Source organism: Carettochelys insculpta, chromosome 2 (assembly GCF_033958435.1).
Source record: "Carettochelys insculpta isolate YL-2023 chromosome 2, ASM3395843v1, whole genome shotgun sequence".
Taxonomy (NCBI): domain Eukaryota; kingdom Metazoa; phylum Chordata; order Testudines; family Carettochelyidae; genus Carettochelys; species Carettochelys insculpta.
The window spans coordinates 199371454-199398350 of NC_134138.1; the positions used below are offsets into that span (position 1 = coordinate 199371454).

The window sequence follows — 26897 nt, forward strand, 5'->3', positions numbered from 1 at the left end:
CACTTCCAGCAACGTTATATATGCCATTTTGTGTCACCAATGCCCTGCCACTATGTAGTTCAACAGACTGGGCAAAACCTTCACCAAAGAACAAATGGACACAGAGCAGACATCAAGAAACTTAATACACATAAGCCGGTCAGTGAGGCACTTTAACAGAATGGCCCACTCCATTGAAGACTTGAGAATTTGTTCCTGGAGCAAAAAGAATTTAAAAACAGATTAGAGTGAGAAATTTGTGAGTTGGAATTCATATTCTGTATTGGAAATGAGTTTGATCTGATGAGGCGGGTCTGTCCCACAAAAGCACCTCACCAAATAAATCATTTTGTTAGTCTTTAGAGTGCTACCTCTCTGTTGCTAAAGTAGAAGTTAGACAAAGGGACTTATACACATATCTAGGACTAGAGATGCGAAGCCACATCATTCCACTGTGCAATAACACCTAGAGTCAGGCAGGATCAAGAACAGGTTCCTGTATCAAAAAACAAACAAAAAAAATCATGATTTGGAATTCTTTATGCTGTAAGGAAAATACACATGACTTCTGCAGCAATACCATACACTAATGACGTAACATTCTGACTCATGCTACTCAATTATTGCCATTTCATCTGTGTATTACTGCTGCAGTGAAAGCAATCTGAGCTATGCTCACTTACATCCGCTGAGAAGCAAATGCTGCAAATCTACAAAGTTGTCAAAATGATAAAAAAAACACAGCAGCACACACCTTTGTATTTGAAGCAGAAGGAATTTATTCATACTCAGACTTTTTTTTTCCAAAAAAAAGACTAAGAATGAGGCTGTGTCAGCCACAGACCAGGACAGAGTGAACTATCCTAGTTCTACAGCTTTTGAGAGCTACCTTGTTTTTATGGTCCATTGCTTAAGCAGGATAAACTCATATAAATGAATGAAAACACTTTGATATTTAAAATATCACATCCAATATTATTTTATAAAAATGCCTGAGGTATTGACTTATTCTTTTCAATATATTTGAGCTGTGCACCTTTTAGTGTTATAGAACAGTATCAAGTGTTAGTTTTTTACCTTATCCTTTTAAATAATACAGTATTGGCTAAGACAATAATATTTCCTGGGACAGTTCTTAAATCAGTCAAATGACCCATTTTTTAAATTCCATTTTCACTATTCAGTTAGCAGGTAAGAAATAAGTGAAAATGCCTTCTTTCAATGTGGATTTTAATAAAGATGTACACATTTATTTCACCTGAAATTTAGAAGTAGTATTGTTAACTCACAGCTTTTTCTTTTGATCTCTTTTGACCATTGTCCTTAGACCATGGTTGAAGAAATGAAGTGGTTTGCCTATCTCCACTCTAGGAAGATGCTGTGCACAAGGCTTCACTTTCCTCTTGGGTTTAAAAATCTGTTTTGGTTCCCTCTGCAGCCACCATACCAGAACTGAATGCAGATGTTCTGCTCTTTGTCATAATACCATCTGAGATTGTAATCTTTGCACTCTCTTCCATCATGATCCACCACACAAGCATGCAAAAAAGGCAAATGAAGGTTATAGTTAAAGTCTGTGGGGGAGAGAGCCAAGATATCTGAGCTGGCACTTCATGGGCAAAAAGTAATCTGTTTAAGCTGGCAGAGGACAGAATGAGTTAGCTTTCTCCCATCTTACTGGAGAATACTTCTGTGTAGCACATATTTAGAGGGGACCCAATTCCACCCTCATTTCAACTACTGACTTTTTGAAATGAGGAGGCTACATATAGAAAACAGGGAAGAATGGGGAAAAAGTAAGGTCATAAGGTTTCAGTGTCTATGCTAGTTTATAAAATGGTTGTCAAACAGTTACACTTGGTCTATAGGGATCAGACAAATCATGTTAACATGAACTGTGTTTTAAGTAAAAAGCTTTTCCTATTTTACCCTGTGGTAGATGCGATTAGTAACAGATCTCTATGAGCATGACTTACTTCTAGCAAATGACACTAAAGGCCATGCATAACAGGAGAAATTAGATACAACATCTCTTAACAGCAGGAGACCCCAAAGAGTGGTACATGTGTTGTGCAGTAAATTGAAGGAACATTGTTTTTTTAAAACAAGTGGCAAGTGAACCAATAAATTTTGGAACTGTTGTATTACACATACCTATTGAGCAGTTTATATCATGGTCCACACCATCAGTGAATTAACTCAAGACCCAGAACCTGCAGCTTGAAAGATATATTTAATTTGCAACAGAGAGAAAGCCGTGCTAGTCTATATACTATTAAAACAAAAAAGCAGTAAAGTAGCACTTTAAAGACTAACAAAATAATTTATTAGGTGAGCTTTCGTGGGACGGACCCACTTCTTCAGGCCATAGTCACACCAGAACAGACTCAATATTTAAGGCACAGAGAACCAAAAATAGTAATCAAGGTTGACAAATCACAAAAAAATTATCAAGGTGAATAAATCAGAGAGCAGAGGGGACGGCGGGAGGGGGAGTCAAGAATTAGATGAAGCCAAGTATGCAAAAGAGCCCCTATAGTGTCCCAGAAAATTTGCATCCCGGTTCAAACCATGTGTTAATGTGTCGAATTTGAATATGAAAAAGAGTTCAGCAGTCTCTCTTTCCAAAGCAGAGTGAAAATTCTTCTTCAACAAGATGCAAACTCTTAAGTCATTAACAGAATGGCCCACTCCATTAAAATGTAGACTAGCTGGTTTGTCGATCAGGAGTGTTTTTGATGTCTGTTTTGTGCCCATTAACTCTTTGTCTGAGAGAGTTTGAAGTCTGTCCAATATACAAAGCATCTGGGCATTGTTGGCCCATGGTGGCATATATGATGTTAGTTGAGGAACATGAGAATGTGCCTGTGATTCTGTGACTAACCTAGTTAGGTCCAGTGATGGTATCACCAGAATAGATATGTGGACAAAGCTGGCAGCAGGCTTTGTTGCAAGGAAAAGTCCCAGGACTCGCAGGAATACCACGAAAGCTCACCCAATAAATTATTTTGTAAGTCTTTAAAGTGCTACTTTACTGCTATTTAATTTGCATTGTAACAGCAGATCAACACTCTTTAACTTCTGGCCTATTTCATCATGTAAATAAAATCTGCAATGAAATGCACACAGCTAGAAGGAAAGTGAAATGTTATCAATGGCAGGATCTGATCAGTATCTGTTTGCATGGAGATATACCTGCTGGGTGACTCAGTCCCTTGAGGTATAATGGGATGTAATGGAATCATGGGTGCACTCCCCCCATGTGTTCAGAAGGAGCAGCCCTGTTGGCTAATTAATAACAGAGCAATTTCCTGAGAGCATCAATGTGTCATAGCAGGCTTTGAGGACTTAGTTTTAGTTTGAACTTTCAGGAATTAGCTGTCTGTTTATTTTTAAAATAGAATTACAGCTGTATTTTGCAAGCGAAACATTCAAAATTAAAGTTAAAAACGACATTATAACATATGTTCTGCCCTGTTACACTAACGGAAATTGCTCAAAGCAAACGAAGCTGTATTGCATTTGTATGGCCAACAAAAAGCTTAAGAAGCCAGGGAGCTGATTAAATACTACGTGTCAGTTCCAAAGCCCATTGCAAGCAACAGCAGTCGTTCCAATGATTTGAAAGGGTTTTGCATCAGGAACTAACAACCATACCATAGTCAGCATATGCAGTTCCAGTTTCTACTGTTTCCTTTAAGTTTTCCCCATTCTTTCCTAGGGCTTCTCCATATTCCTCTACCATGGCCTCTTCAGCATTGTCCTCTGTGAAATACTCATTCTCCTCAAAATCATATTTTCCTTCTTGTTGGACATCGACAGATTCCTGAGCAACTTCTGTAATTTCTTCTGCCATTCTGCTTTCCATTGGCTCTTGCAAAGTCCCACCATTGTCAATTCCACCAAATTTAGGGAAAGGCATCCTGCCAGGGAAATACCCTATTTTAGCAATAGTTTGTATGAGAAAAAAAGCGGAAGTCTCATTCACTCAAGTTATTACTAATGATCCTGATTGCATTTCAGTGAAAGCTAATGCGAATTTTGCTATTGCCTTCCAGGGGGCAGATCCTTAAACTGGAAAACAGTTCTGAAGGAGTTACCTACCTTTCCAGAATAGCTACTTGCCGTCGTGCATCTCCTCGATTCAAGGTTTCACATTCTTCTTGCAGTTCTGGAGAAGGATAACTGTTCATCCTTCCTGTGGATAGAGCACAGCTTGTAAGTCTACAAAATGTATTAAACTATTCTTATGAATTTGAGCAAGCATCTTCCAGTATAGAAGCCTACCTTCTCGTGACCGATAGTGAATGTGCTCATTCACCTAGACATGCCCATATTCTCTCATTGCTTCAACTATAGAAGTAAGTTGGACTGTGTGCTACTTACGTTGTAGGAGGTTTAGGAAGACACGACTAAACTTCTGAGCATATGCCACGTCCAATTGTAGAACCCTGCCCAGCTGCACTAAATGCTGTTCTGCTGGAAAGCTCGAAAGCTCTGTCAACTCGCTGCTGGTAATATCATTTCCAAGTGCTAGGGTGAACATGATGAATCCTTGGCACTTGGCTTGCAGGGAGACCTCTCTCAGTTTCAGTCTGTCCCAAGAACTCGTCTTACTTCCAAGTATGGAAAATATAACGCTGTGTTGCCTCGGCTGGGGGGCTTTGAAAAATATATTATTGATTGTCCATTGCAGAGCATGACCAATGGCAGATGGGCCTTCCAGCTGCTGGACAGATTCTTGAATGTGTCTTTTCATCAAATATTTACTGTTGTAAGTGGTCAGATCAAACTCTTCTTTCACTGGGCTCATATTTCTGTAGGGGATAAAGCTTCGAGGAGCCTGTTGCACCAGTGCCACCCTGGCACCTTCATCTGATTCCCTGGGTTGCGTGGTGATAACAAAGTGATCGAGCATGGTACTCACAAAGCTTTTGGCTCTCTCAAATTCGTCCCTGTCAATGTTGCGAGAGCTGTCCATGACATAAGTGATGTCCATGTTCACCATAGGCAGTGGAGGGACAGTTACTTCACAGTTCACATCTGGTTTGCATTTATCTAGGCAGGAAGCAGTGACCAGTAAGCTGTTTTGCACTGTCACAACAGCAATCACTTTAAAACAGAACTAGTACTTCCTTTCCTTTAAAATTTGACATACGAATTATTGATTGGTCTGCTGAACTACACTGACTGACTCCCTCAGAATTATGTCCTGTGATCTCATAAAGTATAACACAGCAATGGTAACAGAAAATGGCCAACATGTTGAAGGGCTTATCTTTTTTCTCTTTCCTTGAAACCTAACCAAATTTAATGACACTTGAGCAAACTCTTTTTTTTTTTTAACTCTGTTGCCAGCATTATCTGTCTGTTGACTCCCTCTGCCCTCTCCCCTCTTTGAAATGTGGAAATTACAGTAAATAAGCCTTCTTTCCCAGAAGTGTCACTCTATTTTGAGTAACTTCCAGTCAAATGCCAAATTTACGACTTACTTTTCCAAAAGCCATGCAGGCAACAAGTAAACAGAATTCTTATTTTCAAGACTGTAATTCCTATTATCTATCTTGGCTAGAAGGTGATTGGCACTAATGTCTGGAAGATTTGCTGCTGTGAAGGAAAGCACACTGACATAACAATCACAATTAGCACTGAGTTTCAAGTGAAATGAACAGCCTTACCATAGCATAGTGTGCAATATGTGATGCTTTCCAAGCGCTCATCCTGCTGCCTTTCCCAGATAAGCAGTTGAAATCTTCTAGTGTCATCCATCTGTTTTAAAGCAAATATGTAAGGTGCTGAAATTGCTTAAACAAGAACTGCTCTCAAAGAACAGACTGCTTTTTTAAACTGAAGATATTTGGCTACTGAAACAAATTCCATTCACAGCACAGTGGGTTTGTGCATGTAACACTGAAGAGGCACAAGCAAGAAACTGCATGACTTCTTGGGAAGGGAACTGTGGTCTCATGGGTCCTGGTAGCTGCTGTCCATAATTGGGACACAACATCTGGAGGAGACAAAACCCTCAGAATGTAAGGACAAGTTAGCAAAAATAACAATTAAAAACCAACTCCCGCGAGACAGTAAAAGTGAAATAAAAGGTTACATAAATAATGCATCCAACCAGGAAGGTCTTGTATTTAAAGTGGTGTATTAGGACTCAAGATCAGCTGTCATTTTTGGTTCTGCCACAGTAAATGTACCTGACTTTAGGCAAATTGCGAAACCTCTCTGTGTTAAGTTCCTGTGTGCAAAATGGAGGCAATAGTGCTTCCTTTCCCCAACATTTTGTCTGCTTTGTCTATTTATACGGTGAGATCTTTAGGGCAAATATTGACTTCTCACCCTGCATGCACACAGTGCTGGCTATAATGGGCTTTAGATACTGGTTGGTACGGTTAGGTGCTACTGCAAACAAATAACATAAAATCTGAGACCATTTTCACGTGTGCAGAACTAGAAGAATTCTTCCACTGTCTCCAATGCAAAGAGTTCTTTCATACAATGATGACACCACTCACAATTACCATGTCCCCACCAACAATGAGAAAAAAGAATTATCTGACTGGATACCACAGAATGCAGAAAATCACACTCTTGATCAATACACTAATTGCTTCACTTCCCTGAGTGAATGAAAAAAATTGACTGCAAAATTCTGGACAAAGATCACATCCACCATAATCCCTCCACCCACCAAAAGAACAGCCACATACTCCCTGAAATCTAAGCACTTGATACTGATCAAACGTGAACAAAAAGTGTGCTATTGTAATCTTCAACCATGATGAACATGTTGGCAAGGCCAACCATCAACTCTCCTACACTACCTACTATAAAGAATTCAGAGAAGACCTCACACTACAATTTACCCGGGAATTTAATAATATCCTTCCCTGTACAACTCCAAAGCCGTGTCTACACATGCTGGCTACTTTGAAGTAGCCGCACCAACTTCGAAATAGCACCCGCCACGTCTACACATGGCGAGCGCTATTTTGAAGTTGAAATCGACGTAAGGTGGTGAGACGTCGAAGTCGCTATCCTCATGAGGAGATGGGAATAGCACCCTACTTCGACGTTGAACGTCGAAGTAGGGCACATGTAGCCAATCCGCGTCCCGCAACATCGAAATAGCGGGGTCCGCCATGGTGGCCATCAGCTGAGGGGTTGAGAGATGCTCTCTCCAGCCCCTGCAGGGCTCTATGGTCAGCGTGTGCAGAAGCCCTTAGCCCAGGGCTTCTGGCTGCTGCTCCTGCAGCTGGGGATCCATGCTGCATGCACAGGGTCTGCAACCAGTTGTCGGCTCTGTGGATCTTGTGCTGTTTAGTGCAAGTGTGTCTGGGAGGGGCCCTTTAAGGGAGCGGCTTGCTGTTGAGTCCACCCTGTGACCCTGTCTGCAGCTGTTCCTGGCACCCTTATTTCGATGTGTGCCGCTTTGGCGTGTAGACGCTCCCCTGAAGCGCCTACTTCGATGTGGTGCTGCCCAACGTCGACATTGAACATCGATGGCACCAGCCCTGGAGGATGTGTAGACATTATTCATCGAAATAGCTTATTTTGATGTCGCTACATCAAAATAAGCTATTTCGATGTAGCATACACGTGTAGACGTAGCCCAAGAGAAACTCTACAACCTCACCCATTCCAGCTACCTTCTACATGCTTCCAAGATGCACAAATAAGGGCACCTGTGCAGACCCACCATATCTGGCCGTGGCATTCTTACTGAAGGAATATGGGACTCAGAGGAATCATCCTCAAACAAAGGGCCAGCTTCCTCCAGGACACAAGTGACTTCCTCCACCAAGTCTGCAATATTAATCATCTCCCTCAGAATACCAACTTTGCTACTATGGATGTTACTTTCTTATACACCAGCATCCCTCACAATGACAGCATGGCTGCCTACCTCAATTATTCATAAGACAATGGACCGCCCTCAGATATCCACCCCAAACATATCATCAAACTCATCCATTTTATGTTCACCAATAGCAATTCAACAACAAACACCTTGTTCAAATTCTGGGAACAGCCATGGGGTTCTAGGATGGCTCCCCAATATGCCATCTTTGAAGAAGAATTGCTGAATCAATATATCACAAAAGAAATGATACATAAATGATATTTTGCATCCTCTGGACAGACAGCTTAACCCTCCTAATAAATTTTCATCAAAACTTCAACAACCATTGCCCATACATAAAACTCGCTCGAGAGCACTCCCAGCCCAGCATCAACACTGTAGACACTACAATCAGTCTCAACAATGGAACCCTACAGACAACCCCTTACAGGAACCCCCTGTATCACCATACTTACCCTTCAGAGATTCAGTTACCAGCCCAAACACACCAAGTCAGGTGCTCAGATACCATAGAATATGCTGCAAGGAGCTAGTCTAGGATATACACTCTAAACATACTTAAAACTGCCTTCGCCAAACAAGGACACCCCACCAAATTAGGTTGCATCATGGAACCTGTAGCAAAATCTGCAAAAGTCTCCACTGCATCCTTCATCCACACTCCCCACAATGTATCTTTCAAAATCTAGGGGGTCCTACACATGCTTATCATAACATATGGTGTGCCTCAGCTGGACGCTAAATTCCCCTGATAATTATGTGCATGAAACCAGACAATAACAATGCTCTCAAATGAACTCACACAGGAAAACAGCCTATTGCCTATAGTTGAATACTTCTCAGAAAGCAATCACTCTACATCTGACCTAATCCTCAAAGGAACCTGCACAACACTTTCACAAGATGAGCCTGAATACGTAAATTCATAACTTTGCTAGACACCAAAATTCAGACCATCGCTCCATCTTGCTCAATATCCTGTCTTCCAACAGTAACCAATGCCAGGTGCTTCAGAGGGAACTAACAGAACAGGCAGCCACCAAGTGATCCATCCCCTCTTGACCACTTCCAGCATCTGACAGTCAGAGGCTAGGAACACTCAGGCTGTGTCTACACTACAAAAATAACTTTGAAGCTGCTTACTTTGAAGTACATCATCAAAGTAAGCAACTCTGAAGCTGAGCATCTACACACACCCTACTACAAAGTTAAACTTCAAAGTAAGGCACTACTCCATTCCTGGGAATGGAGTAAGGACTTTGATGTTGAAGTAAGGGAACTTCGAAGTAAGGGAAAAAGTGTGTAGACTCTCTGCTGGCTACTTCAATGTAGTGCCTAACTTTGAAATTAACTTCAAAGTTAGTTCCTAGTATAGACGCACCTTCAGAGATGTGGGTTTCTCAGTTTAGTGTGTGAGGGGAGTGTGGGTAGGTGTTGGGGCATAGATGTCACAGTGGGGGTTTTGGTTCTTTTCTTTAGCCATATAAATAAGAAGAAAACAGGAAAGAAGTGGGACCACTAAACACTGTGGTTAGGGTGGAGGCTGAAGATAATCTAGGTATGGACTAGAAGCAGTTAAAGAATTTTTAGTAGAGATATGGAAATGTTATTACTATTGTGAAAGGCACTGGTGAGAGCTCATCTGATGTACTATGTGCAATTCTGTTTTCCCTTCTTTAAGAAAGATAAATTCAGTTTGGAGCAGGTACAGAGGAGGGCTACTAGGATGGCAGGAGGAACAGAGAATCTACCTGACAAGAGGAACAAAGAGCATGACTTGTTTTTTCTAATGAAAAGAAGTTTAAGAAGAGATATGATTGCTCTTTCTAAATACATCAGAAGGATAAACACCAGGGCCATGTCTACACTAGCCCAAATCTTCAAAATGGCCATGCAAATAGGCATTTTGAAGATTACTAATGAGGCGCTGAAATACATATTCAGCACCTCATTAGTATGCCGCCAGCTGCAGCAGTTTGAAATTGCCACTTTTTGCTGCCTCGCAGCTCATCCAGAGAGGGCTCCTTTTCAAAAGGACCCTGGGAACTTCAAAAGCCCCTTATTCCTATGAACAGATTATTCCAGTTTACCCGCAGATAGGAATAAGGGGATTTCAAAGTTCCCAGGGTCCTTTTGAAAAGGGACCCCCATCTGGACAAGCCGCATGGCAGTGAGCCACGGAAATTTTGAAGTGCTGAGGCCGGCAGCATGCTAACGAGGCCCTGGATATGTATTTCAGCACCTCATTAGTAATCTTCGAAATGGCCATTTGCATGGCCATTTAGAAGATTTGGGCGAGTGTAGACGTAGCCTAGGAAAGGAGAGGAGTTATTTAAGTTTAGAGCCAAAGCTGGTGCAAGAACAAACAGATATAAACTGGCCATCAGTAAGGTTAAGCTTGAAATTAGATGGTTTATAACCATCAGGCGTGAAGTTCTGGAACAGCCTTCCAAGGGGAACCATGAGGAAAAAAAACCCCAACTTGTTTAAATACTGTGCTTGATAAATGTATGTAGGAGGATGAGATTGCCTACAATGTCATTTGGCCTATCTGTGACTGCTGTTAGCAAATATCTCCAACAAGGTGCCTGCCTGCTGGGTCTTCCCCATCTGCTCTAACTGATTGTCATATTTGGGATCAGAAAGAGTTTTTCTCCCAGGTCAGAGACTCTAGGTTGTTTTTTTTTTTTGTCTTCCTCTGAAGGGTGGGGTATGGGGTCATTTACAAGAGTAAATAGATTCCATGTAACTTTAAATCAAGTCTTGAAAGCATGATTTGAGGACTTCAGTAATTCCAGTAGACATTATGTGCCCACTACTGCAGGAGTGGATGGGTGAGGTTCTGTGGCCTGTTACGTGCAGGAGGTCAGACTACATTTCCAGGATGGTCCCTTCTGGCCTTACAGATTGAGTCTTTGGGCTATTCGGCTCCATAAGGTTTCTGAATGACTTCTGGTATGTTAGTGTGTATTTACATTTGTTTATTTTAATGTTAATATGTTTCTTCAGTAATGCTTTTACCTGAAGAATAAATATACTTGTCTAGAAAAAGCTGTGTGGCAACTTGTACCTGCTGACAATACACCACTCATAGCCCCAGAAGAGAAAGCAACACACAGGCACTGGGCCTTAAGCAGAGAAACTTGCTTGGAATATCACAGTATTTGCCAAGGAGCTGAGCAGGTTTAAAACTGCGGTCAGAAGGGACAACAAGAAGTCCTGTGGCACCTTATAGACTAACAGATATTTTGGAGCATAAGCTTTGGGCAAAAACCTGCTTCATCAGATGCATTAGTGGGAGATTCCAGAGGACAGAACCCCATGCTTATGCATCTGACAAAGCAGGTCTTTGCCCACAAAAGCTTATGCTCCAAAACATCTGTTAGTCTATAAGGTACCACAGGACTTCTCGTTGTTTTTGAAGATACAGACTAACTCGGCTACCCTGGGACTGGATCAAAGCGTCCTGCCAGAGACAGGTGATGGTTGTAGAGCTAAGACCCAACTGGGAGCTTTTGGAGCTGACCACATATAGGCAGGGAATAGCGCTGTAGCTTCACAGTAACTGTGACCATAGCTAAGGCAGCATTTAGCCTATAAGACTACTATTGCTGATGATACAGAAGAAGGAGGGAACTCAGTTTGTGTTTTAAGTTGAATTTAAAGGGGTGGCACTTTTTTCTTTTCTTTAATTTAAAGCTGAGCATAGGTGATCAAGAAATAACTTACAGGTAAGGAAGAGGGAACCCATCGTACCATTTGTAGAGAGTTCTTTTGCAGAGCAGAAGCAAACATTAAACAACCCCTGAAATGTTTCCTTAAAGGTTTGGAAGCATAAGGCATGCAAAATTTATTTTTTCTATTTAGTCCCCTTTAATCTAAAATAGTATTTTAAGACCAAAGCTTTCTTCTCTGTTGTAGCTGATGGCAATGTATTTATAAAGATGTTTCACTGAATTCCGTTTTCTTTGGGGAAAATAGAGTGGTTTGTTTGAAGTCATCTGCATTTGTATTCTCCAGAAGACAAGGCCAGAGGTTTGTACCTCCACCAGCCTATATGCTCCCTTACAAATGCTTAGTATACATTAACATTAGAAGGGAACATTCTGTTAAACAGCAAGGCTGTGTCTACACGGGCACAAATCTTCAAAATAGCCATATTTTGAAGATTATTAATGAGGCGCTGAATTGAATATTCATCGCCTCATTAGCATTAGGATGCTTCCGGCCAGGGAACTTTGAAAGCCCCGCTTTTGAAAGCGCATGGCTCCGCATGGCTACACGGGGGTCCTTTATGAAAGGACCCGCCCCTTTTGAAATCGCCTTATTCCGATCAGTGATCAGGATAAGGAGATTTCAAAAGGTGCGGGGTCCTTTCAAAAAGGACCCCTGTGTAGCCGCACCGAGCCACGCGCTTTCGAACATGGGGCTTTCGAAGCGCCTCATTAGCATTAGGGCGCTTCCAGCCGAGGCGCTGAATATTCAATTCAGTGCCTCATTAGTAGTCTTCGAAATGGCCATTAGCATGGCTATTTCAAAGATTTGTGCCCATGTAGACACACCCCGAGTGAAATGAACATGGTGTAATCTGGATTTTATCATAACAGACAAGATTTACATGCAGGAAGTGAGTTAGTTATTTGTTTGGTATTCAGTGCAATGAAATAAATCAGGATTATTTGTAATTCAGTTGCCTCTAAAAATATTCCCTTCTTAAAAGTTGCTATGATCGAAACTTTCCTTTATAAGTTATTAACTCGAGTGTATCAATTTACTCATTAATTAGCAATGCAAGGGTTAATCAAAGGGCTGACTACTTCTCACCAAGGTTTCCCATTTGCTGTCATCAGCCAGCTTACCGAAAAGGCTCGTCTGACATTAGGGACTTCGGTGAAGGCAACCACTACAGGTGTAATATCCAGGGCACTGAATTCCAGGACTGCTGTGTTGATGGAGGTAGCATCCTCTGATGGACCAGCAGTGAAAACTATGGCAACTTTTCTTATGAGAGCACCCTGGCGAACCCGCTTGAAAACATTCCTTGCAATGAATCTCATCGCCACTCCAATATTGCGTCTGCCCAAGGACCTCTCCAGCGGTATTCTCTGGACTGCTTCCAGCAGCAAGTTGCTCCTCTGAAATTCCGAGAATCGGACAAGGTACCTTATGTTCGTATTGTATGAAACAATGGAGACACGAGCACCAGTTGGACAGCTGCTCTCACTGAGCTTGATAACCCGCAGCAAAGATATCACAATATCCCTCATTCTTTCAAATGCTGCTGAGGTAACTTCTTCAGACATGTCAAAAGCAAACACCAGTTCAGTTGGATATACTGGACACTGGGTTACACCTTGAAAACAAACATAGTGTGTGAAAGGATATCCACAAACAATGTTGTCACTGTTTCTGCAGTCTACGGAAGAAACAAAGTATAGATCTATTTACCTGATAAGCAAGCTAGAAGGTAGAAATGGGGGAGAGAAAAAAAAAGAGAAAGATTTACTTTTTTACTATTACCTAAATTAGATTGTATCCATTCATTCATGGCATGCAATTAAGGGGGATGCACAACTGGGTGAAGGGCCAACTTCAAAACATAGTTATCAGTAGTTTCTTGTCAATGGGCAGGCCTATCTAGGTGTCCCACAAAGGCCATAGGGGGTAATTGTCCCCCTTCATTTGGCACTGCTGAGGCCCCAGCTGGCATACTGTGTCCAATTCTGAATGCCACAATGTAGGAAAGATGTTGAAAAATTGGAAGGAGTCCAAAGGAAAGCAACAAAAATGATCAAAAGTTTAGAACATTTGCACTAAGCGAAAAGTTTAAAAACACTGGGCTTGTTTACCTTTGAGAAAAGAAAATAGAGGGGACCTGAAAACAGTCTTCCAGTATGGTAAGGGCTGTTGTACAGAAGATAGTAATAAATTTTGCTGCATGTCCACAGGAGATGGGACAAGAAGTAATGGATTTAATCTGCACCAAGAGATACTTAGATTAGATATTAGGAAGTATGTTTTACCCTGTAAGGGTAGTTAAGATCTGGAATAGGTTTCCAAGGGAAGTCACAGAGTCCCCAACATAGGAAGCTTTTAAAAACAAGCTGCACAAGCTGGTCAGGGATGTTCTAGGTTTACTTGGCCCTACTGCAGCACAGGAGGCTGGACTTGGTGACATTTCTAGGCCCCTGTCAGCCCTATATTTCTGTCATACTCTTGCTTGGAACAAAGAGCCTGATTCAAAGCTGCTTGAAGCTTTGGATAAGGCCCAACATGTATATTATGTGTCTCTGTCCTCAAGAGGAACTTGTACCTTCTCTTCTCCTATCCCTTTGAGCAGAAGATCCTACTGCAAAGTGGTGTAGTTCTGCGGGGTAGAAGTCAAGGACGCCACACTTTGGGTATTTACTTCCTACACGTTCTGGAGCCCAGAGGTGGCGGGGAGGGGGCTCTGTACGCTGTATAGCACAGGATGGTGAGGACTCCATGGTTGAGGGGCTGGTGCAAGGGAAGTACTTCTCATCTCCAGCATAAAGGTACTCAGAATCTAGTTGAGTTACTTGGGCAAGGTGCTGGGGAGAGCATATTCTCTGGGTGAAGAGACAAGAAGAGCAATGAAATGTTAATGGGAGCCATGTAAGGGGGATCTTGTGCTTTCAAGCCAGTACAGCTTGCAAAATCAAAGGTTCAGAGGGGTTATTATCTGCCATTGCCACCCAAATGTGGCTGCTAGTGACAGCGAGACATTGGATTGGTTTTTAAACAAGATAGATGAATGTTGGGCCTGCAGGTACCATTGGGCAGGACACCACGGCCATGTCTACACTAGCCAAAAACTTCAAAATGGCCATGCATATGGCCATTTCAAAGTTTACTAATGAAGTGCTGAGATACATATTCAGCGCCTCATTAGCATGCGGGCAGCCGAGGCACTTCGAAATTGACGCGGCTCGCCACCACACGGCTCATCCAGATGGGGCTCCTTTTCGAAAGGACCCCGCCTACTTTGAAGTTCCCTTATTCCTATCTGCTCATAGGAATAAGGAGACTTCGAAGTAGCCGGGGTCCTTTCAAAAAGGAGCCCCGTCTGGACGAGCCACGTCAATTTCGAAGTGCCATGGCCACCCGCATGCTAATGAGGTGCTGAATATGTATTTCAGCACTTCATTAGTAAACTTCGAAATGGCCATTTGGAAGTTTTTGGCTAGTGTAGACATAGCCTATATGTGTCTCTTTCTCCTCTGTTAAATGCTTAGCAAAAATGATAAAACTCTGAAGTTTTATCCCTGACGTGTTTGACAATGTTACCAAGTGTGAAACAGAGGGGCTGAATTCTGTACTGATGCTGTGTGTGTGTGTCCCATCCATAGTTTTGGAGGAGTATAATACCTGCAAGTGCAGGGAAGCCCTGAAGGCTAATGCATTGTATTTATCCATGGAATGGGTACAGGACAGGCAGTGGCAGCTCAGGGAATCTTATGCTGCCCATTAAGGTGACTCAGGCTTTTCCTGGAAGTGTCAGCTCTGTGGAGGAGATGGTAGCTCAGTCTCCTCAACCTATTCAGTCCTTGGCCTCAGTGCTGTGCCTGCCAGCAAGGCTGGTCTGATAACCAGAACAGTACTGATAAGTAGGACAGTAATTCAAACAGATTAAAAATAAGCAAGATTACAAACTGTTTTCTCATATGTTGATGCAAAGTTGCCTGAGATAACTTTCAGTCCCTACCAGCTTGGGCCAGGCTTATATCAGCCACCTACATCCCTCAAAGCCACAGATCAGTCCTCTAAGTGCTGGGTGGGGAACTTTTTTCCTATCAGAGACCACTGATCCACAGAAAAAAACCCCAGTCATTGGCCCCCCTGTAGCCCCATAGGAGAGGGCAGAGGTTTGCTTGGGGTGGGGGGAGGCAGGGGAAAGAAAGGCAGGAATCCAGAAATGAAGGCTTGAAGGTATGGTAGGGAGGCTCTAAAGTGGGGCTGGGAATTAGGGGTTTGAGAGCATGAGAATGCTCTGGGCTGGGATCAAGGGGTTTGGAGTGTGGCTGAGGGCTTGGGCAGGGTGTTGTGGTGAGTATGTGGGCTCTGACATTGAACTGGGGTGCTGGAGGGGTTTCCAACCTGGGGCAGAGGGGTTAGGGTGTGGGCTCCATCCAGGCAGTGCTTTTCTGAAGTAGCTTTCAGTCAGTGGGGCTAAGGTAGGTTGCTAACCCTCCAGGATTGTCCTGGACTCTCCCACAGCCAGCATCAATCTCCCCAATGACTACTGAAAACAATATTAATAGGCTATTTTAAGAAAATGACATTAGAAAAATAAATGTCCCCGAGTAGCTGCACTCTGAGTGGGCAATCTTAGCTGCCCTGGCTCCATGCTCTTCCCCAAAAGAGTTGCCATGTATGGACTCTAGGCGGAGGAGCAGCCTGGTGGTGGTTCTGCATAATGCGCTCAGCCCGTGACCGCAGGCTCTGCTCCTGCAGCTCCATTTGGCTGCAGTTGCTTGCCAACAGGGGCTGCAGAGCCAGTTCTGGGGAGAGGGGCAGCACACGGAGCTTCCCTGATCTCCCCTGTGCCTAGTGTTTGCAAATATATCCCAACCACTTCCAGCACCCAGCGTCGAACCTTGCCCCAGGCCAGCTGAAATTAAGTGGTGGGCGGGTTCTGGAATAGGGAACAGAGGTTCCTCCCACTAGCTGTGAGCCATTGAGTTACCCAACATGTTTCCATTTAAAAACTGTGGCTATGCAAATTCCAGCCATGAATAAGAAATAAGCCCATTACTTACGGCAGTTTTCTCGTGTGAAATTAACAAGTTCACAAGGCTGTGGGTGGGAAAATACAAAGAGGGTTAAGGGCCAAGCACCAGTTCCACTGAAAAAAACCATCGGACTCTTTCCACTGACTTCTGTGGGAACTGGATCAGGTTCCCACCTCCTGAGATCACCTACACTCACACGGGTCCAGAGGAACAACCTTGCCGTCAGTGCAGGGACTCAGGCGTACTCAGTGCACTGGAGTACCTGACAGCAGGCCTTACTCTAATGCTGTAGCTGAAGTTTCCTATATAGGTTTTACGGAGCACTTAGCCTGAGAATGTTCAGGCATGTTTCCTGTTTTTGAAGAACTGATCACGGTGTATAACATATCTGTGCATTTAGAGCTACGAAACCATGGGACAGTCATTGGCCAGAGCCGCTGCTGTTGGAAGAGTGGGGAAGGAGCTGGGGCCACTTTCTTCTTCTGAGATCCTGACAGCCACAACAGGATTCTGTCAGGTGAGGGGAGCACTCCTCTGGGAGGGGCACGTTTCCGCACCTTGGAAAAGGAGCGGCGGGTGCCTCCTAGTAAGCTCACTCTGTTTCCCTCCTCTGTGTTGGACACGTGCCTCAGCTAGCAGACTTGTGACAGATCTGCAATATCCTGGGCAAAGCTTATGGAGTGAAGATAAATATGACTGACTGCAATTTAATAATTTGGGGGTCCGTTACATTAAAAGTGCAACGGTAGATATTTTGTTGTGGAACTCTGCATCTTCTCGAGGAGACTGACTCAGGGATGTTTACCCTGGCTGGCAACAGCACAGCCATACTGCCACCACAGCGCTCTGACTTGGGCAGCGCAGGAACACTTCATCTCTGGGGAAAAGCTCTGCGGGAGATCTAAAAAACCTCTACCTGAACAGGAGTGGTAGTTTTATTGCTGGAGCCTGGGAGCGTGGCTCCCAGTGGTGAAGTTCTGTCTGTTCTGGCTCTTTTCAGCAATAAAGCTTTTGTCATTTAGGGGATGGGTGTGTGTGTTTCACACCCGAGCGACTGAAGTTTTAGTGCTGAAAGTGGCAATGTAGACACAGCCTAATGCATCTCTGGAAAGTATTAGGGACGTCCAACTGCTTGGGGGGCAGGGCAATGAGAGCAATTGGGAGGAGGGAAATGCAAATTCTCCCTTTCCCTTTCACTTCCTTCCTCCCAGGGAGCTGGCTAGCAAATCCACTTCACACACATTGTCCTCCTGCCAAAACCCTTCAAAGTTCCTAATATTTTACAAAGGTTGACTGCCATAATCTCCTTGAGAAATTGTATACAATATCACAGCAGCAACATGTACACCCACTAGCATTTTTCACTATAATGAACTCCAAAATTAGTCAACTTAGTTCAGTAAATTTTTTCTGGACTTTTTAAGGTTTGTCGAGGGTATTGTCAATCTGTTGCAGACCCCACCCACTTGGGAAGATGCTGAACAGACCAACATCCCTCTAAGGCAGGGGTCAGCAACCTCCAGCACATGTGCCAAGAGTGGCACGTGAGCCAATTTTCATCAGCACTTGAGGCAAGAGCTTAGCCCTGCCCCACCACCCCGTTGCAGCCAGGAGCTTGCTCAAAGCCACACCGCCTGTGCATTAACAAAAGACCACAATGCTACACACTGGAGAAAATGGCCAAAGACAAACAGAAGTGGAGAACCTTTGTTGGTTCCCTACATGCCAGCGGGTGTAACAGGCTTTAACTAACTAATGAATGCTACCACCTAAATGATAAAGCCCTGCATCTCAATTTATTTATTAGTGAAGCTGTTGTAAGTAGGACTATTAGTGACTTGAAAAAGCATCACCAGCACTGGGGCCATACATAGAGGTCAAAAGGTCAAATTTCGGCACTCCACCTTGGAAGGGTTGCTGACTCCTGCTCTCGTGCTTTATCTACAAAGGGAATTAAGCAACAAAGCTTTCATTGTTCACAGGTGCTTAAACATCCTCCTTCCTTCCCCCCGGAACCATGACAGCTTTGCCACGGTAAGCACTAGTGTAAATAAAAACAAAAAAGCAGTCCAGTAGCACTTTAAAGACTAACAAAATCATTTATTAGGAGATGAGCTTTCGTGGGACAGACCCATGTCTTCAGACCATAGCCATACTAGACAGTACGGTCTCAAGAAGTGGGTCTCTCTCACGAAAGCTCATCACCTAATGAATGATTTTGTTAGTCTTTAAAGTGCTTTTTTAGTTTGATAGACTATAGATTAACCTGGCTCTCTCTCTGTTACTAGTGTAAATAGTGCTTGCTGGCAGGAGAGCAAATGCTCCTGCCACCAATGCAAATGCTGCTCAGGGTGGAAGATTTGGTTGGCAAAAACGCTGACAGTGTTCATAGTGCCTGACTTCTAGCCATGTAACTAAGAGCTGTGTAGTGTAGACATACCCCTAGATGCTATTATTGAGAGATCCTGCCCTGCTGCTAAACCTTGGAAAAGTCTGCTCTTGGCTCAGTGCTCCTTCTGCCCTCTTTCCTCACTCTCACACACCCATACAAGAAAGCAGGATCTAGCCCTAAGTCCCATTTGAGGTTCTGTAAACTAGTTCAAAAGGACTGAAAAAATTTTAATAATTAAATTGTTGGCAAAACTTTTGCCTGGTTAAAATCCATATTAAAAATTTGTTTCTACGTCCTTGATTTTTTTTTCCACACAAGGCTGTAATTACTATACTGCAACAAGTACATGGGCAAAGCTTTCCTTCCTTAGCTATCAGCAAACTCTGTACAGTCATGACTCTAAACAGAAAAAACCTGACACTTAAATACATGCAGCATGCATTTCAGTTTTAGAAATGAGACGGTTACGTACTGACATGGCTATGGTGCCCTTTGGTCCCTTAATGCCCTGGAACAAATTTAACAAACCGTTAGAAAAATCACACACACATGCTCAGAGCAGGAACATATTAATATATGTCTAATGATAGCTGAAAGACCCTATAACTTTTAGGCATTCTGTGTTAGGGCACAGGTGGTGTTTTCTCAACAACTGCTTATGAGTTGCCAATGTGACTGTCCAGAATACTTCCTGACATGGCTTTCTGTAGACTGATCTACTGTTGAGGTGAAGTCTGATACTCTGACCTACTTTCTCCAAAAATGTTTTCCTGCATATTACTGACATCATTTGCTGCTGTTGTGAAGTGGCGTAAGTCAGGGTTATGTTAAGTTCCAAAGTTATTGCATGTAGATGGCATCACAGTCCAGATATATCTGCACATTCAAACCCCTCAATATCTGAGTGCACTTTCCCCATGTGACAGACCTCTTGCTTTTGACTCTTGGGGTGGAATCTCACAGTTCTCCCCTGATCAGATTACATGCTGGGTTACAGCATCTTGTGTCCAACCTGATAGCTCAACAGGCAAGACTCCGCTAGGGAAACTGACCAGTGTGGTGAATAGGAACACAAATTGCCTTTTCAAAACAGAGTATTGTTTAAGTTTACCTGTAAGTACACAACATAGTAAGTCTATGGCTACATCTATACTAGACATAGAAGTAGACCACTGAGATACAATTATAGCTACGCCAATTGCATAGCTAACATGGATTTATCCATGGTCAACTTCCATGTCTGTCCACACAGAAGAAGGTTGACAGGAGCATTTCTCCCATTAACCTTCCTTATTCCTCACCTCTCTTGAGGAGTACAAGGGTTGATGTTGACCCGTGGGAGCATTATTTCATGCAAAAGACTAACCCACAGCAGGTTGATCTTTTGATGCAGGTGGCTCTAGTCTTTGTCTACACTGCCAAATTTTCACCATAACACTTTTGTTAAAGCACTTTAATTAAAGCACTGTTACATGTCCACACTATGCTCCTTGTGTCACCACAGCACACCCACACAAGCAGCTTTTGCACTGCAATAGAAAGCCATGCACTGTGGATAGCTAGCCTACAGTGCCACTGGCCATATGGACTGTTTTAATCTGTGCACCTTCCAAAAGGTAAGTAGCACTGACAATCCTTTCTATTTTATTTTACAAATATCAGGGGTGTCATTCAGAGGTTTAAAGAAATCAGAGGACTTGGAAATTTTAGACAGGAATAGTGTTAAATGAATATTCACTTTAACCCATTTATGGACAGGAAGAAGTGAATGAAAAAATGAATTCAATATAATTAGGATTGTTGGTTAGTTTTTTTTTCCTCCACACAAAAAGGCAGGGCAGGGACCAGCTTCCCTTTTCTTCATTCATACACTGCTAACTGTAGGGAATGCACCATTGAGGAGGATACTAGAGAGCTACTGAGGAGCTTGTTGGTGCTGATGCAGCTAGTAATTAGGTTTAATTAGCACAATGTAACTGCTGTTATATGATGTATGAATAAAAACACTGAATGTTGTTCACTTTCGTCCTTTTGAGCTCTCTTTATATTATATAAGAATGTGTCCATCAAAAAGTTTTATGGTCAATTTTTTCCCTACACTGATTGTAAAAATAATTTTTTGCCATTGGTAACCCTGAACACTGTGTGTTGGGGGAGAGTGAATGTGTCTACATACTTCTTGTAAGTTGAGAGAGCCACTGGAAGTGACAGGCTCCAAGGCAGGAGGAGAGGAAACCCTCCTGACATCAGCCCCTGCCATTCTCCTGGGCTCTGCACAGCAGGGTCAGTCTGTCTGTCTGTCTGTCTGTCTCGCTCTCTCTGTCACACACACACACACACACACACACACACATCACTGCCTCTTTCTCACATACACACACACACACACACACACACACACATCCATCCATCATTCCCTTTGTGTTCATAGTGCGGGAGAGGCAGGAACACTCCACCTGCATGGTTTGTTCTTTGTTTCCAAGAACAACTCTCTCAGCTGTTAGAAAATTGCTCCAAAGAGGTTGGGAGGTGGAGTGTGACTGTGTGGCTGCTGAATTAAAAAGAAAAAAAAACCACAGCGATCATGGATGGCTTTGTGCAACACTTTCCAGAGGCCAACAGCAGAGATAAAATTCAGCACAATGCTTATACTGATACCAAAGTAGTAACACTATTGCATAAAAAGCGGTAAGACTCTTATGGAGGTGGTTTGCTTACACTGCTGAAATTGAGGCCTTTCACGGTCAAAAGTGGCTTTGCAGCCAGAATACCTCCTTTGTTTCATCGCCAAAGGCTGCCTTCTAGTGAAAAATCTTGGCAGCATAGTCAAGCCGTAAGGAAGTAGATTTAACAGAATTGCTTACACATGTCTGTCTGACTGAAAGTGTTGGCAGGCTTACACCTGCAAACACCATTGGGCCTCAGGGGAAAATCTATACTCCTGCAGAATCTGCTTCCCTTTCTCCTCATTCTTAGGACTCTTGTTTTTATCCACTCTAAAGTTTTTTGCTTCAGCATTCTGAATGGTTTTCCCCTGCCTCTGTATCAAGCCAGGCATAGAGAAACCAGTGTGTCACATGTATTCTTAAAAGGGGTCCCCCTGTGGGCTGTCTCTTTCATTATCTGTGACCATGCAGCTACCAGAAATGTTTGCCCACTTTTCTGTATTCATGCAAACTAACCCATGCCTAAATGCACTCTTCATAATCATAAAGCAAACACAGGAGCAATACAACTACCTGACGGAACAGGCAGCTCCCACCTCCTCCAGAGAAGGCTCCCCATGCCCTGGTTCCCCACACAGATCTCGCTCCAGTGTGAGGGAGGAGCCTCCCTGGAGGACATAGTCGGGGGCATTGATTGAAATAAAACTGATTTAAATCATCAGTTATAATCATCATCAGAAATCGTTGAGGAGGAAACCTTAATTTATATGATTGATTTTAATCTGGGTCAGCATCTGTACTTATTAGTTATTTTCTTAAAGAGAGGTTCATCTTGTTGGTTGGTAACCACTACAGCAGGTTCTGCAACTCTCAACAGCCTTTGCGCTCAATTTGATACTTCTCTTTTCTAACCAGGAGGAAACAGAATCGCTACGCACACTTGGGTTGGGGGGGAGTCAGTAGCAACACCTGGAGCTTGGCTCTGAGAGACACCTGCCATGGCCTGGCAGTGGTGGCTGCTCTGAGTCCCAGCTCCTCCCCTCCCAGGTGAGTCCCAGGGCTGGTGGCAGGAAGAGGGGCTGGGAGGGTGGAAGCAGGAAGAGGCAGGGAGAAGGGCCGGGGGGGTCGGGTTGAGGAAGGGACAGGGGATAGTGCTTGCAGGGGAGGCCCCAGGAAGGAAGAGGTTCATGGAACCATGCAGCCAGCCCCAGCCTGGTCAGGGAGCCGTGCAGCCAGCCCCTGCCGTACTGGGGGTGTCCGAGAGCTGTGCAGCCAATCCTGGTCTTTCTGGGTAGGTGGGTCCCCACTGCCTCTCCCCACTTCCATACCCAGGCAGCAGACTGATGTGAATAAGGAATGAAACTTTTTTTGTATATAGAGAGAGAAAATATATTTTAGACAACACAAGTTGTCATGACTTCAAATAAAAACCCAGTGTTCAATTTCTAATTGGATTGGAAGAGAAGAGACGGGGGAGGGTTGAATTCTCCCTTCAGTTTAACCCATGACATTCCATGAGTTCCATCAAGTTTTCTGGGAAATAACCAAGGGCAGGAAGCGTCTGTCCAGGCATATCTGATCAGTGAACTCTATTTTATTGTAAGAAGTATTGTCAAATGCTTCTTAAACCATATTAATATTTGTTTGTACTTATTTTGAAAAAATGTAAGTGTGCTACCTGTGGTCCTGGTGGCCCTTGGTCTCCTGGATTTCCCTCTGAACCTGGAAAGCCAGCATTGCCCTAAAATAGAAACAAGTCAACCTTTTAGTTCATTGAGTTACTGTTTATGAAGACAGATAAGGGAGCATACCCACCGCCACCAAAATCTGCATAGCTTCTCTGAAATTCAACTGAGGAGCTGGCTATGGCAATGTAAATAAAGATGGGGAAGACAATAATATAGAACAGCCCTCATAAGTAATAGCAGAGGGGCTGATGGCCCCTGCAGACCCTGGGGCAAAGTAGGAGGAGGCCCCATCTCCATGCACCTACAAGGGGCAGGTCCAACGGCAGCCACCCTTAGCGCTGCTGGGGCTGCGGTGATGGGCCCTCCCACAGCTGCACAGAGTGGCAAAGCAGTGCTACTGGTACTTCAAAGATACCTGGAGCTCTGGGCCTCCTTGGAAGGCCAGGCCCTGGGTAACTGCCCCCTCCCCTTCTACCCCCCGTTGGTAGGTCTGAGTAATGGAAATGAGTGGAGAACATTAATGAGTGAGATCATCACATCCCTTCGACCTTGATGCAATAAGGCAATCCCTTTTTGACTGAGGATGCTAAACTCTTGAAGCTTTATTTCTGGCCCCCTTCACATGTACTTAGCAGAAAGAGTAAGGCTACGTCTACACGTGCACGCTACATCGAAATAGCTTTTTCGATGAATAAGCTTTTTCGATGAAATAAGCTATTTCGATGAATAGCATCTACACGTCCTCCAGGGCTGGCAACGTCGATGTTCAACGTCAACGTTGGGCAGCACCACATCGAAATAGGCGCTGCGAGGGAACATCTACACGCCAAAGTAGCACACATCGAAATACGGGTGCCAGGAACAGCTGCAGACAGGGTCACAGGGCGGACTCAACAGCAAGCCGCTCCCTTAAAGGGCCCCTCCCAGACACACTTGCACTAAACAGCACAAGATACACAGAGCTGACAACTAGTTGCAGACCCTGTGCATGCAGCATGGATCCCCAGCTGCAGCAGCAGCAGCCAGAAGCCCTGGGCTAAGGGCTGCTGCACACGGTGACCATAGAGCCCCGCAGGGGCTGCAGAAAGAGCGTCTCTCAACCCCTCAGCTGATGGCCGCCATGGAGGACCCCGCTATTTCGATGTTGCGGGACGCAGATCCTCTACGCGTTCCTTACCTCGACGTTGAACGTCGAAGTAGGGTGCTATTCCCATCCCCTCATGGGGTTAGCGACTTCGACGTCTCGCTGCCTAACGTCGAAGTTAACTTCGAAATAGCGCCCAACACGTGTAGCCGTGACGGGTGCTATTTCGAAGTTGGCACCGCTACTTCGAAGTGGCGTGCACGTATAGACGCGGCTTAAGAGTGCTTATTATTCTCACGCTTTTCCCTTTGATTCCTTTGGACCCCTTATCTCCTTGACTGCCGGGATCACCATCTTCTCCCTAGAAGTTAATCAAAACCAGAATCTCTGTAGTAAAAGACACCAAAAAAATGACGCACAAAGAACAAAAAGTAACATGTCAGAAGCAGAAAAATGTCCATATGATTGTACCTGTGCACCCCGGTATCCTGGGAATGCAGATTCTCCCTTGTATTCGGGAAAAAGAAAGGAAGATGTTAAAGTTTTAATAACCTTTTCACTGAACATTTTTTTAACATCAGAAAACAATTTAACACTGGGTTTTTAACTTAGTGTTGCAGTCAATATAAGTTACACCCTTATATGGCACCACTCCATTCTGCCCATTGAAAGTGGCTACAATTTTGAGTATTTCCAACAGTTTTATGTCTCTTCTAATTACTAGTTTATTAATTTTTTCTGTTCTTATCTCAATAAAATAAAGTGGAATTTTATTTTAGTGATTCTGTGACTATAGCATATGGTTCAAATCCCACTTTCCAGGAGTTGTTTGCTAATGGTATCAATGTGTTGGCTCCCTCTTATACCAGCCAATGCGGAATTCGGGTTCAACGGTTAGATAGGAAGTGGGGTAGTATTGTTGTAGAGTTTGTTTTTTTCAAAGGAAATAAATTATTTCACAATCCTGTGTGTGCTCTTTGGTTAAAGCTAAGAAACCTAATTGCTTTCAGGAGTACCAGAGCTAAAGTACATTTTTCTCTCATGACAAAGAAACTAGCAGAATTTATTCTGCCTTTGTAAGATTGTTCCATACATGTGTCTGATTGACAAAGTCCACTCTTACGAATCTGGACACAGTGATTGTTCTCAAAATGAAGGTGCCTGATAGACCTTCTAATAAGATGCTACCATAATATGATTTATTCCCATTTGCATGGCTGGTTTGTTTGCCTCAGATGTTACATTTAATAATATGGAAGTCAGCCGGTGAAAATGTACAATTTATAGTACCCCTGTAGATGACTATATTTAAGGTTGCTCCCTTAGTTGCTAGGAGGAGCCCAACCTTTTTTTTTGGATTAGATTCTATCTCATCCTTAGCCAGGCATGCTGCGAAGGCGAAGAGAAATCAGGAGCCTTGTGTGGCTCACAATATCGATCCAGCAGACCTTGGCCGAGCTCACTCAGCAATTAGACAGATTGCAAGCCCGTTACTCCCCAAAAGGGTGGGAAAGGGGAGGGAGTGGATGGACCCTTGGCTCCCCCTTCTGCTGTGGAACTCATTGCTGCAGGAAGTTACTGAAGGCAAGAACTGTTTGAAAAGGGACTGGGTATTTAGACTAGTAACAAAAATATCCAGAGTTAACATATTTAATAACATTTTTTGCATGTGATATTAAATCTTATGCTTCAGAACTTAAATTAATCTCTAGCACTTAGTGAGTAGGCTAAGATATACATGGGGGGAGCAGGGTTGCCAACCATCAGTAAATTTATGGGCAGTCCATAAAAAGTTAGCTGAAATTGGACGTGTCCGTAAAAAAAATTAGGTGTCCGTAACTTTCATGACCGTGCAATAAAATTTTTTAAAACAGCAATTATTCTAAGCAATTAAATTTCTTCTGTGCTGCTTCAGCCATTTTACCACAGAACAGTGGAAACTGGACATTTTAGTAGTTTATTTAACTCAGTGGTTGAGGTTGATGTAACGTGAATCATGTGATCCACATAATGTTATCTTCTACATTATCCCACTGAGTTAATTTCCAGGACAATGACTAACTAAATCACAGTGAATTAAACAGCATATTGTTCTTGTGATGTATGAATGACAATGATTACTTTTCACTTTTGGCCATTTACATTTTCTTAATATCATATAAAAATGATGTCCATAAAAATTTGTCTGTCCATACATTTTTCCCATTTTGTCTGTAAATGAAATTTCTGTGGGTTGGCAACCTTGGGGTGGGGGGAGATTACCTCAGGTCTGCCTACTGCAGGGCTTATAACTTCCTGTGGACCATTTGGTGCAGGCCACAGTCAGGGACTGGGCACTGGACTAAGTGGACCGTGGGTGTGATCCAGTCTGGCAATTCCTCTGTTCTTTCCTCATTTCATGTGCAGCTTGCTGGGTAATGGTATGAAAGGACTCCATGCCTGTAAAACTACATGGGCTCATTAGT

At 43.4% G+C, this 26897-nt stretch overlaps 1 protein-coding gene across 1 annotated transcript in view; it reads right to left on the reverse strand.

The window, feature by feature from the left end:
• Positions 1-758: 758 nt before the first annotated feature.
• The window catches only part of LOC142009762 (collagen alpha-4(VI) chain-like), a 98547-nt gene continuing 72408 nt past the window's right edge, over positions 759-26897 (reverse strand). Inside the window, exons 28-39 of the mRNA XM_074988296.1 lie at positions 24904-24939; positions 24731-24793; positions 23339-23401; positions 19467-19502; positions 16630-16666; positions 13298-13309; positions 12709-13202; positions 5658-5748; positions 4366-5037; positions 4084-4177; positions 3637-3902; positions 759-1520 (exon numbers count right to left, since the gene is read on the reverse strand). Coding sequence (XP_074844397.1) covers positions 1372-1520; positions 3637-3902; positions 4084-4177; positions 4366-5037; positions 5658-5748; positions 12709-13202; positions 13298-13309; positions 16630-16666; positions 19467-19502; positions 23339-23401; positions 24731-24793; positions 24904-24939 — 2013 coding nt within the window. The 3' untranslated portion in view covers positions 759-1371. The remainder of the gene's footprint in view (positions 1521-3636; positions 3903-4083; positions 4178-4365; positions 5038-5657; positions 5749-12708; positions 13203-13297; positions 13310-16629; positions 16667-19466; positions 19503-23338; positions 23402-24730; positions 24794-24903; positions 24940-26897) is intronic.